The sequence below is a fragment of the Tupaia chinensis genome, unplaced genomic scaffold (assembly GCF_000334495.1).
Source record: "Tupaia chinensis unplaced genomic scaffold, TupChi_1.0 Scaffold000281_1, whole genome shotgun sequence".
NCBI lineage: Eukaryota > Metazoa > Chordata > Mammalia > Scandentia > Tupaiidae > Tupaia > Tupaia belangeri.
This window is the reverse complement of record NW_006159764.1, coordinates 2,439,014-2,458,278: the sequence shown is the minus strand read 5'-3', so window position 1 is coordinate 2,458,278 and position 19,265 is coordinate 2,439,014. Positions and strand designations below refer to the sequence as shown.

The 19,265-nt window shown below is 37.7% G+C and overlaps 2 protein-coding genes across 3 annotated transcripts in view; both read right to left on the bottom strand.

The window, feature by feature from the left end:
• SERPINI2 (serpin family I member 2) overlaps positions 1-6,053 on the bottom strand; it is a 34,720-nt gene extending 28,667 nt beyond the window's left edge. Inside the window, exons 1-2 of one of the 2 annotated variants that reach the window (XM_027772554.1) lie at positions 5,940-6,053; positions 3,528-3,810 (exon numbers count right to left, since the gene is read on the bottom strand). In XM_027772554.1, coding sequence (XP_027628355.1) covers positions 3,528-3,774 — 247 coding nt within the window. In that variant the 5' untranslated portion in view covers positions 3,775-3,810; positions 5,940-6,053. The remainder of the gene's footprint in view (positions 1-3,527; positions 3,811-5,939) is intronic. The other variant, XM_006150293.2, reaches the window with a different exon arrangement.
• A 5,689-nt stretch (positions 6,054-11,742) lies between these two features.
• Positions 11,743-19,265, bottom strand: part of WDR49 (WD repeat domain 49) — a 160,057-nt gene continuing 152,534 nt past the window's right edge. Inside the window, exon 18 of the mRNA XM_014588502.2 lies at positions 11,743-12,334. Within this exon, the coding sequence (XP_014443988.1) occupies positions 12,204-12,334 (131 nt within the window). The 3' untranslated portion in view covers positions 11,743-12,203. The remainder of the gene's footprint in view (positions 12,335-19,265) is intronic.

Sequence of the window (19,265 nt, the reverse complement as noted above, 5' to 3'; positions counted from 1 at the left end):
TCTTTCCCTTCTCAACTCTGCATTTTCTTTCCCTTTCGTTTTTCATTTTTGTTATATATATCAAAATATATATAATTTTTTGAGAGGTTTTTGCTATAGGGCACATGCACTCACCAGAAAGACAGAGAGAGACGGAGAGACAGAAAGTGAGAAATCGCCCTTCAAGGGAGATGGCCACGCTGCACTCCCTTGTCCTCCATTCTCCTCTCAGGATCTTGGGCACACGCGCCTGGCGTGAGTTTAAGCCACGAGGTCCAGGACTCGAACTGTGGTCAACTACATAGGAGTCCAGCTAACTGCTGGTCCCTGTTTTCTATATTTTCTTCCTGACTTTCTTTCGTTTTTCTTTAGCACTTATTTTCCATCTGTCTTTCCCTTAACTAACTGAAAACTAGTTTGGTAGATTTTGTGTGTATGTGTGTGTGAGTGTGTGTGGGTGTGTGTGTGTGTTCATACATATATTGGGTTTTCTGAAAAGGCATGATGTATTTTTCTACATTTTTCCATACAAAAATGCATCATGACTTTTCTGATGACTCAATACATACACACGGGCACACATATATATACATGCACATACATATATATATACGTATGCTAGTGTTTAATTGTCTATCTATACTCTCCCAAGAAAAGTATCAAGATTTTAAATATGGTTCATTATTGGGCCAGCAGATGGCATAGTGGTAAAGGAGCATGACCATGTGGGAACATAGTCAACCACTGTTCGAGTCCCAGACCCAGTGGCTTGACACCAGGCACGTGTGCATGTGTGCCCAAAATCCTGAGAGGAGTATGGAGGAGAAGAGATTGAAGCATGGCCATCCCCCTGGGCGGGGGGGGGTGATTTCTGCTTTTTCTTCTCTGTCTCTCCAGTGAGCACACATGCTCTATGGAAAAAATCTCTCTAAAAACTATGCTCACTATTGACAACCTTCATTGAAAGACTTTTGATATTAGTCCTGGACAAATTACTGAATCTTTCTTCTCCTCAATTTCTCATTGTATAGCAAAGTACTCCCAAAGTACTTAAATATTAAATTTAATAATATATATCAAACACTAAAAGTAACTGATACACTATATGTATATCAAACATAATTACAGTAACAATATTGTAATTATTATGTTCACCATCCAGAGTTGTTAAGACTTCTTTTTCTTTACAAGATGTATTCCTTTAAAGTAATTTAGATATTTGAAGCTCTACTTTTGCTAGTTTATTATGGAATCAACTTCACATATTTTCATAAATGTTCTATTACTTTTCAAGGCAGTATTACGTGATTTAAGTATTTCTGGGAGTGGTATAGTAGCATGTGTTGAAATAAATCAAGACTAAATCTAGAATACAGTATCTTCATTTTACATTATTCACAGAGGAAAACTCTTGCAAATAACTTTACCATTGCCAACTTATTTACTGTATCAAATGCCATTGTTTAAAATGAAGAGAATAAAGCTTTGTAAATAGTACTTTCAGAAAAACAAATTCCTAAACATAGCTATTCTGTGCAAAGGTAAATATGTTGAAATTAGTTAAGGTTACTGTGACTAAATTTCCAAATCAAACATCTAGATGTCTCCTCTGATGTTTAGGACAGAGTATCTGACAGTGTTGCAAGAGTTTAAACTGAAAACCATTGTACAAAGTGAGAGGGTCGGGGCCAGGAGGGAGGGCAATCAATCTGCCAAAGGAGATGGCAGCATGAACTCTCAGCTGGGCCTTTGGGAGACTCCAAAACCACCATAACCCACATACAAGGAGACTTTTGATAAGTTATTTAATTTTTTTGAATATTTTCTTTAAACTTTTAAAAACCCTTACAAGGCATAATTTAATATGGTTTTCTTGGTGGGTTAGAATGCACTATTTTTATGAGAGGTATTGGGGACTACCTATTGAAGAAGGACTAAGTAAGTACTGGTTTTGGCACAAGAGTCAATAAAATGCAAAACTTAACATTGTATTTTGAGTAAGTGGTAAGTGATAGTAGGAGAATATATACATATGAGTATGTGTACATATGAGGGAACTTCCAAAAGCTCATAGAAAATGGTATTAGAGTACAAGTTTGGGACAGCAGATGGTGTAATGGTTATGTCACTGGACTGCCTCATAATCGACCATAGTTTGAGTCCCAGACCTGATGGCTTAAAACTCATGCCAGTCATGTGTGTGTGTGTGTGCGTGCCCAAGATCCTGAGAGGAGAATGGAGGAGAAGGGATTGTGGTGTGGCCATCCGCCCAAGGAGTGATTTCTCACTTTCTGTCTTTCTATCTGTCTCTGTCTCTCTGGTAAGCGCACACACCCTGTATAAAAAAAAAAGTCTCTTAATAAAAAAGTACAAGTCCATTTTGGTGAAAAATTCTTGAATCCATGAATACTTGCAGGCCAGGAGGTGGCATGGGAGTACAGATGACTGGATCCCACATGGCTAACAGTCTGGTTCAAGTTCTAGACCTGGCACCTTGAGAAACATGTGTGTGTGTGTGAGTGCCAAAAATCCCAAGAGGAGAATAGAAGAGGAGGGATTGTGGCATAGCCATCCCTCTCAGGGATGTAGGGGGTGGAGGGGGGATGGTGACTTTTTGCATTCCTTCTTCATTTCTCTCTCTCTCTGTCTCTCTCCAGCAAGCACACTTGCCCTACAGCAAACAAACAGAAGTATAGTTTCTATGCATAATGTCTTCATAATACAATTTTTCCATGAACTTTTGAAGAGTCCTTCATATGTTATATATACATATATTGTATATAAATGCACACAACACAATCTCAATTAATTAAAGCTGATGGGGCCAGCCAGTGGTGTGGTGGTTAAGGTGGCTGGAACCCGTAAGACCAACTGTGAGTTCGAGTCAGGAGTCAGGACCCAGCAGCTTGAGAAACATGGTAGGTACATATCTATTTGTGCCCCAAATCCTGAAAGGAGAGCTAGAGGGAGAGGGTTTGCAATAGTGAATGGGCTAGTGTAATATTCCATCTTCCATGGGAAAGGTTTTCTCACTTTTACTCTCTCTGTCTCTTGCTGTCAAGTGCACACACCTTTAAGCAAATTTAAAAAAAAAAAAAGTCCAGCAGGTGGCATGATGGTTGAAGCACTGGACACCTGCATGACCGACCACAGTTCAAGTCCCAGTCCTTGCAGCTTGCTTTCACACTCTCTCTTTCTGGTCAAATTGAATAATAATAAAAAATAATAATAATAATTAATAAAATAAAATAGATCATTCTAAAAAGTAAGACCAAATTACACAAACCAGAAGAAAACTTACAGATATACACATAATTTTTTCCAGCTATAGACATAAGCTGATAAAAATTAGTTATTTATGTGACCATTTCATTAGGAAACAATTATAAATTAAAGGAAATTACTTTGTAATTCTCTATTTTATTATAATTTTTTACTTTCCATGAGCTATTTCCATGAGGTCTATTTCCACGAGCTCCTCTGTAACATTTTAGAAATCATTTGCTCAGATCTTATGCAACACAAATAACCACATGTAAGGTTCTCACCAGTCGAGGTTTCCTGCAGTTTTAAAGTCTGTCTTATCTGCTGCCGTGCTTTTCCTTTTGCTCCCAGTTGTACCATTCCAAGAACCAGAGTTGTTCCAAGGGGGGAAAATATAATGTTGTTCTTGTGAGATAAGGAGACAGCCTGATAAAGATCCACCGCAAATTCAGCATTTTCCTGAGCCATGGGTCTTGAGGCTTGACTTCCAGCAAAAGTCAATAGGAGACTCCACAACAAGATCTCATCCATGGTGACTTCTACATTGTTTAATCCGAATGTATTAGTCTTCAAAACATTTTACCACACTAAGCTTCACAGAAAGTTAGAACTTTCTATCTGAGTAGAACATACTATCAAAAGAACCTACACGATACTCACCTACAAAGACACATAGTCCATGTAATAACCAGATTTTTTTATGTGTCCCTTCAAGAATGAGTTCAAAATATATTTGCAGTTTCTCCAACAAATGTAAAGGAGAAAGTATAATGATTGAATTTTATCAATGCTATCTCAGAAGTTAGCTTACAATTTTTTCCTATCTTTTCCCATGATTTTAAATGGCATACGTGTAACTCTGAGATCAATGGAAACGCCTGTCAGAACTACTGTAATGTGGCAGATAGATTAAGAGGAGAAACAGAATAAAAGAACACAGTTCAATGTGGCGTGGGACCTATAATGTTAGGAAGCTAATATATCCTAAACCAAGTGAATAATCTAGCTATCTTGTAACAGTTTTTCTGACACTTTTTGAAATCTCACTTCTGTAAGGGCAAAACACTCCAAAGCCCATCTAGTGATTTTCCAAAGGAAGGAAAAAGAAATTGCAAGAAGATAAAATGACAATATAATATTAATGGTACAAGAATAACAAAAGAGAAGGCAACTTGAAAAAAGTCAAAGAATAATTTGACAAAAACTTAACAAATACAAGAATAATAGTAATTAAAAACCATAACCAATTACTAATGACATCCTTTTTAATTGGTCTCCACTGAATTTAAAGAAATGTGACCATCTGATTATATCTGGAGCAGAATTAACTTTGCAATATTTCCACATAATTGGTAGAATACTGGCTCTGAAGGCCTCGTAAATTTTAATAATGCTAATTATACTTCACAAGTAATACATGGTAGTAACCCTTAAAAATTCATTCAGTAGGTTATTAGGAAGTAACCCTTTACTTGGGTAAAGAGGAAAGTCTCTAGGATTGTGTGTTAGGCTTAAAGAAACACTCTATATTTCTAGAGTGTTTTGTAGACCATCAGGATTCTCACGACCCATAAGAAGATTACATCACTAAGAACCACTGCTGTATAAAAAGGTTAGTATTGGGGCCAGCACATGGTGTTGTGTTAAGGGTGTTGGACTCCCCCACAGCTGACTGCGGTTTGAGTCCTGGACCTGGGCCTCTCACTCTGTCCCTCTCTGGTCAAATTAAAATAAATAAATAAAGTTAAATTTAAAAAATTCTTAAGAACAAAAAAGATGATGATTATTATAATAGCTTATCTCCCAAAGTAAGCCATAGAGTTATATTGAAAGATTTCAAATTCTTTCCCAATATATGTAGTTGAATTCTATTTGTTTAGGTATTTACTTAGCAAAGGAAAATAATCATTCATTCTCATCCTATGCAAGTGTTAGAAAATAATGTGTTATAAACTAAAATATCAATATATTCTGATAAGCAAATGTCTTATTAAGGATTAAATCAGTACACAAGTTTGTGAGTGAACATACATCAATAGTAAGAGCCACTAAGAGTTTTACAAGCAAAATAAATGTCTAAGTCGCTATGCTCTTGTATATTCAATTTCTCAGAAGATTTCTGACTAGCATATTTGTCTGTAGATATGTAAGTAGGAAAAATATTATTAATACTTTTATGGCATCAAGTGGCAATTCCTTAGGTACCTCCTTATGAACTTGATTTACCTGAGAATAATAAGTGATATTATTAAAATGTGATTTTTTTTCCTTTTAGTAGAATCTCAGCCTTACAATAATCCTGTCATTACTACTAACAATCGTAATAATTAAAATTTACAACTCGTGAGCATCCATTCCTTCCAAAAGATTTCTAGACTTTAATATATTTCAACCTTAGATAAATACTCGATTTTTAAAATGCATTTACCTTATTGACTTTCGGAACATAACACATCAGAAAGAACTAAACACTAGTGAACTAAAGAACTTGATAAACAGTCCCATAAGGATGTAACCTTCTAATTCACAGTGACATCTTTTAAGGAGAATAAAGCTAATGTGTTCATTTAATAAACATAAATTATTTCTGCACCAAAGTTGGTTGAAATGCCATTCTTCCACTTTACTAAACATTTTTAGTCCAAGTTTTTAGACACGTACTTCATTCAAAAGCTATTTAATTGTAAGTTACTTACCCCAAATTGGCTTCTGATTATTCACGGGAAGGTCAGAACTACAATGTGCTTGCTGGGAAATACATACACACAAACACCTGGCTGATCAAGGCCAATTCTATTTCCACTGAACATTGCTTGATTAATTCCTCTGGAACCAGCACAGGTGTTCTGGTTCTGACATAAAAGGACTAGCATACTCAGGTTAATGATCAGTGATAAAATATGCAGTTGAAAGAAAAGAACAATAACCTATTAATTATTGCATTTATATTATTATTTTGTCAATTGTTTCACTTCATTTAAAGTAGAAACAGAATCGGAAGAATATGCCAATGGTTGTAAATTTGCTGGTAATTTGTTATTTTTGTTTCTTATAGGACTCCCAACCAGATTACCAATGTACCCTATGATAAATATTTTAGAATGCCTATGAGAAAATAATAAAACTAAATCAAATCCAGAGTGCAGAGACAAATTACTGCAGCATTTTGGAGTTCTCAACAATTTATCAAGTTATACAACAGTTAAGAGAAGCTTTCTGTGGATGTAAGATTATTTGAATACTTAGAAAAAAGAGTCAGTATGAAGAAATATGTTCTTCATTTTGAGCAAAAAGACCAGATTAAGATTATTGATTTGCCAAATTATAGCAAGATAATATCATTAACCATCAGTAATTTGATAATAAATGTTGGTATAACTTTTCTGTGCTTTTAAAAACTCTACACACTTTTCTCAACAAACAGATCATTAATAAAAAGTAGATGCAAAAGTGAGTTGGTTTTCATCTCAGTTTTGAAGTTCAAATCAATCATCTCAGTGACATCTGTACTATGTTACTCATCAGTGACCTCTGAAAAGACAAATGGGAAATTTGGTTCTATTTCAATTTAAACATGTCTGAAACTATTGATTGCCAAACTCATAAAAAAGCAATAAAATAAGCATAGGTAGTTTTTTAAAAGAATTCATTTAAATAACTTTTTCAAGGACCCTATTAATGTCCTTTGGTATCCTAATAGGACTATTAACTTATTGGTAGGCCTGAGAAGCCCGGTCACCATTACAGGGCGTAAGCTCCTGACTACTTAATTTCCCATACAGGCAGTTTCCACATCATGAGTTTTGTTCTCATATTACTTACTCTAATATAAACAAACTCCACACTGGCTTTAACTTAACATGGTTAGAGATAATTTTCAATAAGAACAAAGCTGTGCAACACAAGGACACTGTCATCCTACTTAATTGTCTGACTGTGATACACAAGTAGTAAGTCTGAGCCCCCAGGTCTCTCATTCGATCAATGCTTTTCCACCCATGGAGTGACACTGGCAAAATCCATCACCCGTTCCCTTGGCTACCAAATTATTATGTGTGTACATTACTCAGGTCATAATGTGATTTATCTAGGAACAGGCCATTCCTTTCCCTCCCAATGGCAAAGGCAACCACTCTGTCTTAAGATCGTTTAATGAAGTTGTTCTGTAAAGACCTAATATTAGAGCAGTGCGAGGAAAATGTACATTTTCCTGACTCTTGGGGAACAAAAAGCAATAGCAATGTTTTTTTCCCCTTGTTTAAGCTGTGTAATAGACAATAAAGTCATCATGATTGTCTGTAAAGTATTACTATACCTATTTAAAGAGTTTCACAAACCTGTTCCTTCTATAATTCTATTTTGTCCCTAGGAAATCAGGGGAAAAAATTGTGTGTGAATGATTGCCAAAGTATTTTGGTTGACATTTGAGCCCCATCACTACCCCACTGTAAAGAGTAAACCTGGAGGGAACCAGCAGTTAGCGTAATGGCTATGTCGCTGGACTCCCACATAGTTGACCGCGGTTTGCGTCCTGGACCCGGTGGCTTAAAACTCACGCCGGGCGCATGTGTGTGCATGCCCAAGATCCCGAGAGGAGAATGGAGGAGAAGGGATTGCGGCATGACCATCCACCCTGGGGGGTGATTTCTCGCTTTCTGTCTCTATGTCTCTCTCTCTGTCTTTCTGGCGAGCGCACGCGCCCTATAGCAAAAACCTCTCCAAAAAAAAAAAAAAAGAGTAAACCTGGAAATATATATATTAACAAGGAGTTCCAATTATAACCGATCCCGAGAGGAGAATGGAGGAGAAGGGATTGCGGCATGACCATCCACCCTGGGGGGTGATTTCTCGCTTTCTGTCTCTATGTCTCTCTCTCTGTCTTTCTGGCGAGCGCACGCGCCCTATAGCAAAAACCTCTCCAAAAAAAAAAAAAAAGAGTAAACCTGGAAATATATATATTAACAAGGAGTTCCAATTATAACCTGATCACAGGTATTACCACTTTATAGTTTTTCTAAGCTGAACATGCAGTTAAATACAACCTTTAAAAATATACAGGCATATGTTCCAATTATTAAAACACATAAAAATTAATTCTTCCAATTACGTATGAATTAATTTCAGGCAATTTTTCTCTGTTATTTTTTTCCATATATTTTGAATAATAGAAAAAAGTTCTGAAAAGAAAAAAGGTTAATTACATTTGGTATAAATGTACATACTACACACAAGGTAGCCATTTGAAAATTATGACATATCCTATGACAGTGTGACACATTCCTTTTATCAAAAATTAAATAATGGATCTTATATAATTAGGTCTAAATGTTAACTTTAGAAACAGTTACATAGTTACATGGTCAATTCTGTTCATAGTGATAGGCAAGACCCCACTACCTGCCTACCACAATTAACTGCTCTAAAGTACAAAAGAAAAGTAAAACATAGTAACAAAATATTTTTTCTTCTTTCTGTGTGTGTTTTGTTCCAAATTACTAGGAAAAGCTGCATTAAGAGACTTCCGTATCACTTAAAGCTCTGTTCTCATGAAATACACTTGTGAGACAACACCTTTGCCTGTCACAGAAGTGATCTTGAAGCTAGTTAAGGGTAGAATTAAAGTTGCACACTGATAGTGCCTTGCACACATAGCTATAGAGAGAGGTTCTGTCTCTATAAACCAGACTATCTCAAACTAATCATTTCAATCAAAGTCATGTACCAGACAGCTGAAGGCAGAACTGTATTCTAATGGTATGTGAATCTCTGGTATCCAAAACGGTCTTACATATGCTCTGAATAATAGATAATTGATAGATAGATGAATAGCGGGGGGCTTTGCAAAGTATATGGTACCCCCATTATACCTCTTTAACAACTTAATAGTCTTTTACATTTCTGGGACTATGACTTAGATTTCACACCACAGTATTATCACCAAGCTAAGATTCATAAATCGTGTGCTCTGAATTTGATGGAAATGATGGATTACTCCATCAAATCTCTTACCCAGCACAAGAACGCTCTTCAATATCCCAGGGAGAGAATTACCCATGTTCTGCTTGAACATCTCAAGGAATTTTTTGTTCCAAGGCAACTTTTTGCTTTTTAAAACTATAATAACTTACTACGAAATGCTTTCAATTCTACAGAAAAGTTGCAAGTATTGCAAAAAGTACTACCACCTAAACCTCTCCTCTGAGTTGTTCAGAATGTCACTATTCACCACATTAGTATGCCCCACCTATGTGTCTACTTTTTCTTTATAGAAAATTAGAGCCAGCCCATGGCACGGTGGTTAAGACAGCTAGATGTCACATGACCAACTGTGTGGTTTGAGTTCCAAACCAACAGCATGATAAACACACTGGATTAGTTGCGTGTGTGCCCAAAATCTCAAAAGGAGTGAGAAATGGCAGAGAAGGGATTGTAGAATGACCATTCCCCTCTTAGGGAGTGCTTTCTCGTTTTTTCTCTCTCTTTCTCCATCTCTCTCCAGTGAGTGCACAAGTCTTATAGCAAATTAAAAAATAAATCAATAAATAAAATGATCACAAGAGACTTTTTAAAAAATGGTTATAAGAAATAAAAATAAATACATGTTTATGTAAACGCACATAATAATCAGTAGTTTCTGAATCACTCAAAGGCAACTACAAATGAATTTTTATCCTGCCTAACCATTCCAGTATGGATATCCCTAAAACAAGGATATTCTCCTACTGTAGTGAAATGTCCTAACTGTATATTGCCTTGGCGTCCATCTTGAATATAACCTTGGACTTTCTTACACCAAAGGCAGGCCTCGGTCACCCTTGCCCGTTTCCAGTTCCATAGCCCCTGTCAGTTCCTTGGTGTAGTTGATCCAGGTATCTGCCTGACACAACTGCCTCTTGGTGACCCTCTCACTCTCCATACGGGGACTCCATATACAGCCCCACTTGACAGGCCCACCTGTCTCTCACCCAACACAGGGTGTACACATGCCACAGTGACCACCTCTCAGTCACAGTGTGAGTTGAACTTCTGCCTGCTTGCTTTGCAGTCATCCATTAGTTTCCTGTGGGAAATCTGTTTGATAATTAATTGGACCAAATAAAGGTGTTGGTGTTGCCGGTACACAGGTAATCAGCTTCTTTGACCAACAGGCAATGAGCCCAGCCCTAATTGTTCCCTTTCTCCTTCTCCATGTGCACTCTAACTTCCATGTGTGTGGCTTCTTGAAGTGTTGTGTAGCCTCTGGAAACTGTAAGTAATAAATAAAATATTGTATTTTTGTGCATCTATTTATTTATTATTTATTTATTTTTGCCAGGGACATGTACATTTGTTAGAGGATGACAGAGAGAGGGAGAAATGACCTTCATGGTGTGTGGTCATACCACGGTCCCTTCTCCTATGCTTCTCTGTCCTGTCAAGATTTAGGACATGCATATACACAGGTAATCAGCTTCTTTAACCAATAGGCAGTGGGGCCAGCCCTAAACTCTTTATTTCTATCTGGTGTGTCTTCTAATTGTTGAAGGGGTGCAAGTCATCTTAAAGATTCTGTTGCAATGCCTACATAACCACCACACAACACACACACATTCACACACACACGCTTTTCTCCTACATCCTTCCCATATGTGATTGTCATTTAGTGAAAAGGAAACATAATCTGCATAGACATCGCAATGCCTGACTCAGATTGCACGGAAATGTAGATGGAATAGGCAGATGTCCTCTGAAAGCCTTTCTGCCACCACCCTTTCTGTCAAGCCAAAACATCTGCTCCACTGATGCTAGAAATTCTAATGGTAGAATTAACTCCACAGGCTTTAGAAATGAACAGAATCATGAAGGACGAATACCAGGGTCTTTGGAGTAGAAGAGACCTGGGTGCCAACCCAAATCCTGCCCTTGATAATTGGATCCTCCCCTAGTAGATGCAAATCTCAGGCATATCTTAAAATAGATATTTCTTACATGATTATTTTGAGATTTAAAAACTATGTACCTTTGCAGTTGTTCTAAAGTGAGACCCTTTATATTTTCACTTACTTCCTCTACTAGTATATGCTTTTGCAAAATTCTTTTTTAAATACAAATGTTTTTGAAGAACTCTTAAAATATTAACATATAATATGTGACAAAATATCATATATAGTAAATAAATTTATTTATTCTTTCCACAGCACAAATAAGTAAAACAGCGTAAGACATTGGTTATTTGGAGAATGTTGATATTTTTAAGTAAAAAAGAGGAGGTAAAGTGTTGAAAAAAAGAAGAAGAAGAAGAGTTAGAGGGTTAAAAAGAAGAGGCAAGAAGCTTCAGAACCAAACATTTTCTACTTGACATTCCATTTTGATTGAGTCCTTTGTAGTACAAGGCTTTTTGGTTTTCTTTCTTAAAGGGTAATACCTCTTTGGTTGTGCTCTGGTATTCATCTTTAAACTATAGTATAAGAAAATATAGAAGCAGATCATGTGCAAACATGAATGGGTGAATCAATAAGAATGAAGAGCAAAGGCTGCTATTGATGAGGTCTAATTTCTATTATCAAATCATTTTTAAAAGAAGTGGAACAGTTTCCCAATTTGTAGATATTTGGTACGTCCATATTTTTCATACATTTTGATTCAGATTTTACAAGGACAATTTATCAAAACCATTTGTCTATAAAAGCACTCAGATGAGCAGTTGGTTAGGATACTTTGCTTGGAAATTGATCATTTCTTATATAAAAACTTGAGACGAGATCATACCTATTGAGATTGCCCCTCTTTAGTGCAGTATTTCTTTTAATTGGAAATTCAGAAAAAGTGAAAGATGATGGAAAAAAACAGTACTAAAATAATGTCTGAAGATGGGAGTTCCCAGAGTTCAAGGATAAAACAAAGATGCTGAATTCTTGATTCTTTTCCTTCATTTAATATGCATTCTTTGTGTAACAATGAAATATTTATTTTTCCTTCAATTATAATTGCTTCTTATTTCTTTTCATCTTCACTTCACAACTTGTTTCTTGAAATAATTGCTTGGCTTTTCGTTCACGATCCAGAATTTCTTTGGGTAATATGTTTTTTTCCTCAAATACAGCTTTCAAAGCTACGAAATGATGAAGAAAATGGCATGCAAATTATATTTGGTAAAAGACCTCATTAAATGAAATAGTAGGGAAGATTTTTTTCCAAGTTTCACTTCATCTAAAAATTTGTATGTTTTGAAAACCTCAAGGGTATTTGGAGAGATTTTTCTCTCAGCCTCTGCTATTTCTTTTACTTTAATTAAAATCTGAAAGTTAAATTTTTACTGAGTTTGTTCTATCAATCTGTGGATATGATCACAACCGAGATCCACCATTTAAGGACAGAGGACTGAAGAAGCTGGTGTTTTCCATTTTCGTTTTTGAAATCTACTTAACAGCTATCAAAGGCTTATAAAAAGCCAAGAACAAATTATTCTGCACTGAAATAAGACAATTAAAATAATCAAACCACAGTTTGGCCTGTCTGTATGACTCATCAAGTGCATCTGCCTCACATTCTTACAGGAAACTTTGATCTGCAGGGATCTATGGCTTCAGGGGGAAAAGAGATGGAGGGAGAGAGAGAGAGGGAGAGAAAAAGAGAGAGAGCAAGCCAAATTATCCCCATGAGTGGTTATATTGTGCACAGCCAAAAGTGGGAGGAAATTGTGCCATGCATTCAAGAAAATAATTGTGGCCTTTTGTGTAATTTGATCATTTCAATGAATGCTTATCGAAAGCACATTATGCACAGTGTTCTGTGCTCTGTGGTAAATGGGGCACAGATATGACTAAGTCATGCCTTTTTTCCACCTGGTGGGACAGAAATAGCACCCAAATAACCAAAATATTAGACTCAATAAGAGAATCTAAGCAAAGTAATTGTTACACAAACATGTAAAGAGATTATAACAATACTTAGAGATCAAGGGGAAAGCATGAAGAAGTAGATACTGGAGCCAGCAGGTGGCATGGTGGTTAAGGCACTGGATTCCCACATGGCCCCCTGGTTGGAGTCCCAAATCCCATGGCTTAAAATTCATGCCAGCCACACATGTGTGCACGCCCAAAATCCCAGGAGGAGAATGAAGGAGAGATTACAACATGGCCATCCCCCCAGAGGGTGATTTCTCACTTTCCTCCTCACTGTCTCTGCGTGAGAGCATTTGCTCTATGGCCAAAACCTTAAAAATTGAAAAATAATTAGGTACTACCTGACATTGGTCTTGAAGTCCTAATAGGATTTTAATTGATAATAATTAGGGAAAAGTTGGCAGAGAGGCAAGAAAACGCCAAATGGAGGGAACAAAGTGAGTGTAAGTATAAAGAAACAAGAGCTAACTATTATTGGGGTAACTGGATAATTCAGTGCAATTGAACAAAAACATAAAATACATGAATAAGAGTCAAGTGGATTGAAGTTGCAGCCGGACTGATGAACACTTTAAATGCCACGCCAAGGAACATGAAATACAGGAAAGTAAACATTGAATCACTTTACAATATAGTGGCATCGCTGTATGTTCCAATTCAGAACAAAACAAAAGGGCTTCCTTTCTGCTATTAACATGGCTATCTACATCAATATCTTTCCCCTTTTCCTCCTGGAAATTATACAAGAAGAACCGGGAAAAATAACTCTTTAGCTAATCCCACCTTCAGCCAAACTCAAAGGGAGAAGCAACCTGTGGTCTATAAAACAGGAAGAAAGGTGGTCAAGGCGCTGGGATTGAGCAAAAGCTACACAAGGAAAAAGTGACCAGCACAGAGAACGGTAGGAGGTCCACAGGGACCATCTCAGAAGGGCTAGCAAAAAGATACTCACTGAGGGACCCAGGGTGTGGTGGTCAAAGCAACTAGATCCCACACTGCCCACTTCGCAGTTGGAGTCCTAGGCCCGGTGGCTTGGAAAACATGCCTGGAGTTTGCACATGTGTGCTGAAAATCCAGAGAAGAGACTGCAGTGTGGCCATCCCCCCTTGAGGGGGTTACTTCTATCTCTGTTTCTCTATGGCCAGTGAACATGTCCTATAGCAAAATGTAACAACCACAACAAAGATAGGCACTGAACATGAGAGGCTTATTCCGCAATATTAACGCTTTAGTCTTCATTTATATCTATGGGTGATAAACGGAGGTGAACAAGACTGACGCAGAGGTTTTCTCAGATTTGGCTTGGCTTAGATGAGACAGGGTTACCTAAAGCATTGCGCACATGAATCTTTTTGCTAAAAGTTGTCTGCCCCCATGGGTTACAAAAATCAAAGCCACCCTGACTCCACCTCTCAACCTCTCCCCCAAGGCCATGTTCCATATTTCAAGCCTAAGAAAACATAGACCATTAAAACCAATTCATTAAAATAAGACGCTTTAGAAACTAACATAGTAATTTTGGACACAAAGGTATTATAAACAAAATATGAAAATAAGTCAAATTGGAAAAAAAGAAAAATTCATCAATACATGGACCAACACCGAAAAAAAAAAAAAAACTCATTACACAGATATTGTTACCGAGCGTTTTGATAGGAATTAAATTTAACAAGTTATAAAAAGCCTCTATGAAAGAAGATCCAGAGCAGAAGTAACATAAGTCAGAAAAGAGAGAAGAGGAATAATAAAATGGGAGGTGGCAGAACTCAGGAAGAAAATAGAAAATCACAATGGAAATAGGGTGCGTAGTCACATGCCAAGAAACAGATCATAGAAATGGGGAAAACAAGTGCAAGATGATTTTCAAGAAAGAGTTAGAGAGGACCAGTAGATTGCATGGAGAGTGGACCCCACATAACCAACTCTGCCATTCAAGTCCTCGACCCAGCCGCTTGAAAAATAGAGTGAGGGCAAGTGCGTGCATGCACCAAATTCCAAGAGGGGAACAGAGAAGGGATTGTGGGGTGGCCATACTCCTTGGAGGCTGTTTCTCCTTTTCTCTCTCTCTCCTTCTCTGTTTCTCTTTGACAAGCACATGAGTCCTATAGCCAAAAATCTAAAATATAGAAAGTTTTTTAAATTGAATTAGACATATGAGCTATACTGATGACAAAAAAAAAAAATAGATCTCACAAACGCATTATTGGAGTAGGCTATTTGGTAAGATCGGCATATGACAAGTATTTCAAGGCATCATTTAATAAAATTTTTCTCAAATAAAAGACCTGACATATACTGAATAGATACTCTGTGTACCAGAAATAATTAACTCAGAGTACTCAAAACCAAGCCCCAATTCCATTGAAAGTATTACGTTAAAGATCATAGGAGAATCAACCGGTGGCTACGTAAAACGACGAGTCACTTTAACAGAGGGAAAATATGGGTTAGATGCAATGGCACAGACAGTCGGGCTGCAGCTGTGCGATGCTGCAGAGCACAGGAAAGCACCAGGTCTGTGTCCGGAGTCTACCTCAGTACGCTGGTGCACCAGTGGCTGTGCCTGTGGGCCTGGCAGACTGCGGATCTGGGAGAGGATTGTGGCATGGAGACAGGAGAGACGCTGTCTCTCTAGCTCTCTTTTTCTCTCAGGAAATAAATAAATTAATGTTTAAAGAAGCATGAAAAACATCTTAGATTATATATCTTCATAGGAATGACTAATAGTAGCGGAGGGCTGTAGAGTACTGGCTCCAAGATAATAAAGGAAATGCTCAGTCGTGGCAGTGGAGCAGCAATGCTGAGGTCATATGGGAAAGTCCTAGGTTCACATCCAGGGTCTCCCTGTGCACATTAGGTATTAGTGTGTCTATGCGTCTGGAGGACAGAGGCTAGGGGTGGATTGCAGTGTGAAGACCACATTGGGTTCTCTCTCTCTCTACTTCCCTCTCTCTTGAAAGAAATAAACTAACAATAACAACAAAAAATATATGGAAGAAAATATGTGAGCGAAGAATTTTATATAGTTCCAAGCTGTCCTGCAAATCTAAAAACTAATTGTTTTTCATTTTTGCTATAGGGCACTTACATTTGCTGGAGAAAAAGACAGAGAAGGCAAGTGAGAAAGCACTTACCGGGACATGGCCATGCCATAATCCCATTCTCCTCCATTCTCATCTCAAGATTTTGGGCATGCGTGCACATTCGCCCTGCATGTTTTGTAAGTTGCCAGGTCCAGGATCAAGCCATGGAGAATATGCAAGGAATTCAGGGACTGTTATTCTCAAGGGCCATTTTTTAAGAAATTACTAAAAGATGGACCAGCAGTTGACATAATGGCTATGTCACTGGACTCCCATGAAGTTGACCGCAGTTTGAGTCCTGGATCCAGTGGCTTAAACTCATGCCGGGCATGTGTGCATGCATGCCCAAGATCCCGAGAAGAGAATGGAGGAGAAGGGATTGCAGTATGGCCATCCCCCCTGGGGTCTGATTTCTCTTCTTCTGTCTCTCTGTCTGAAGAGTGCATGCATTATTGTTCTCATTATTTATTAAAAAAGAAAAAGAAAAAGTAATTACTAAAATATAAACTAAGAAATTGCTAATAACAATTTGAAAAAAGTATTTGCTGGTTAGCATTGAATATGTCTAAATGTGGAAGTGAGATTAAAATAATCTCTAGAGGAGCTAGTTGGTGGCACAGTGGCCACACAATTAGACCTAGGTGGGAACATCCCGAGTCTGCATCCCGAGGCCTTCCTATACATCCTTGGTATGAACTCACTTGTGGTTGGGGTTGGCTGAGGGTGGGGATAGATTGTGGCATAAAGAACCTTTGGGGGATGCCTGTTTGTTTCTCTCTCTCTCTCTGCATAGAAAAATAAATACATAAATAGAACAGTATAGTTCAGGATGAGAAAATGGAAGGTAAGTGCCACATGCCTGACAATGTAAAAAGTCAAGTAATAAAATTGGGAGGGTGGGGTTGGCAAATGGTTCGGTGGTTAAGGTGCTGGACTCACCTTATATCCAGCAGCTAAGGTTTGGACCAACCACGGTTTGAGTCTTGGACCTGGTGGCTGGCTTTCTTACTTTCTCTCTCTCTCTTTGTCTCTCTCTGGTGAGCACACATGCCCTATAGCAAATTTAAAAGTAATAGTCATAATACATACATTTAAATAAATAAATAAAAATTGAGAAAGCAAGGGAGAAAGAATTCTTATTCATGATAGATCAGAGACAAACAATATCACTTAAAACTGGTAGGTCAAGAAATAGCAGTATAAGCAACTATTTTAAAAAATTAAGTAAGCTTAAAGAAAGGTTTGATGTGATCTTAGTAAAGGAAACCTCAGGGAGGGAGCTGAGAACAGGTGCTTTCTCCTTGGGCAGGGGCGATCTACAGGACCGTAATGGACTATCACAGCAAACTCTCCTGCACTTTAGCAGAGAAAGGGGATCAAAGCTGCTCCAGAGTCGGGGGGGATACAAATGCCAAGGTTGCTCCCCTTCAGCCATTCCTTTCCTCAACTGCTTCTAGGCTTCCTTCTGGAACAAATGGAGTCTTCCATTCATTTTCTTATTCACACAGTAAACAGCATAGAGAAGTCAGAAATACAAAACCAAAATGTCTAAAATATCAATCATTTAAATATGCTCATTGCCCAAAAAAGGATTTTGTAACTGGATCAAAAGCAACACCCAACACACATCTAAAGTAAAGTGATTCGGCAAAATTTTAGCAGAAGGATGGAAAAAGTATGACAGACAAATGAAAACCAAAAGAAAGCAGAGATCCAAATCTAATATAAATGCATACAGAAACCCTAGAAGGACACACAGGAACTCCTGAAAGTGGTTGCTGGAAACAGATAAGAAGGGGAACTGGACAGATCACAGGGGGTTGGGGGGACTTCTTCCTGAATTATTTTTTATATATTCCAACATTCCAATTGTATGAATATTTTTAGCAATAAAACAAAAATGAATAAACATGAAACTAACTCTAAGAAGCTACAAATGAAAAACATTTTCCATTTGCCTAATACCCACAAAATGAGATCAAGCAGACTGCTCATAAGCTGTGATCCTGTCCCCAGACTGCAGATCCGCCCATCAGAGTCATAGACACTCTTGAGCTCCCAGAGATAAATGGCAGAAGCCAGAATCTTAATTTCTGAACTAAACTGGAACTGTTTTACTAAATTTGTCTCTTAATGAGATGAGGAATTTTCATTGTAATTGACTAGATTTCAGGACACTTGAGCTAGTAACTAACTGACAGGCACTTGGGAGATTTTGAGAGAGACAATCTTGTTTAATTTAATTCTTTTTTTAATAATAATAATAATAATAATAATAATAAAAGCTGGGACGAATGCTTGTTTCCTGTGCCCGAAGCTGACAATCTTGGGATGGCTTTTCAAGAACAAGAACATAAAATTACAAACTCAAAGGGACAGCCCAGAGCACAGAAGTTAAGCCCTGGGCACAGAAAGCCAGTTCTAACGTGGCCACCTAGGTTTCGAATTCCTGGCAAAGAGGCAAAACATGGAGCAAGCACACGCCAAGATCCTGATGGGATGCATAACTGAAGGAAGAAGGATTTCAGCCATGTCCAAGGCTTGGAGGGTTGGGGCGTTTTTCTCTGTCTCACTCTCTTTCATACATATACATACACTCTATCATGAATAAAGGAAAGAAATTATAAGTGGGACTATTTATTTAGAATGAGAAAATGAATCTCAACAAATTAGAGCTTTTGCAGAGTTGAGTTCTTTTCTTTTTTTATTTTTGGAGAGGTTTTTGCTATAGGATGTGTGCACTCATCAGAAAGAGAGACAGAAAGTAAGAAATCACCCCCAAGGGGGGATGGCCATGATGCAATCTCTTCTCTTCCATTCTCCTCTCAGGACCTTGGGCACGTACACACATGTGCCCAGCATGAGTTTAAACTGCTGGGTCCGGGACTTGAACCACGGTCAACTACATGAGAGTTCAGCGACATAGCCATTACGCCAACTGCTGGTCCCTTGAGTTCTTGTCTTCTGAGAGATCTCCAAAGAACGGTACCAAAAACGCTTACCCAGAAGTGACTTGTTAACAACCTGGCTTCTACTCTTCACCTAGAACACTCTC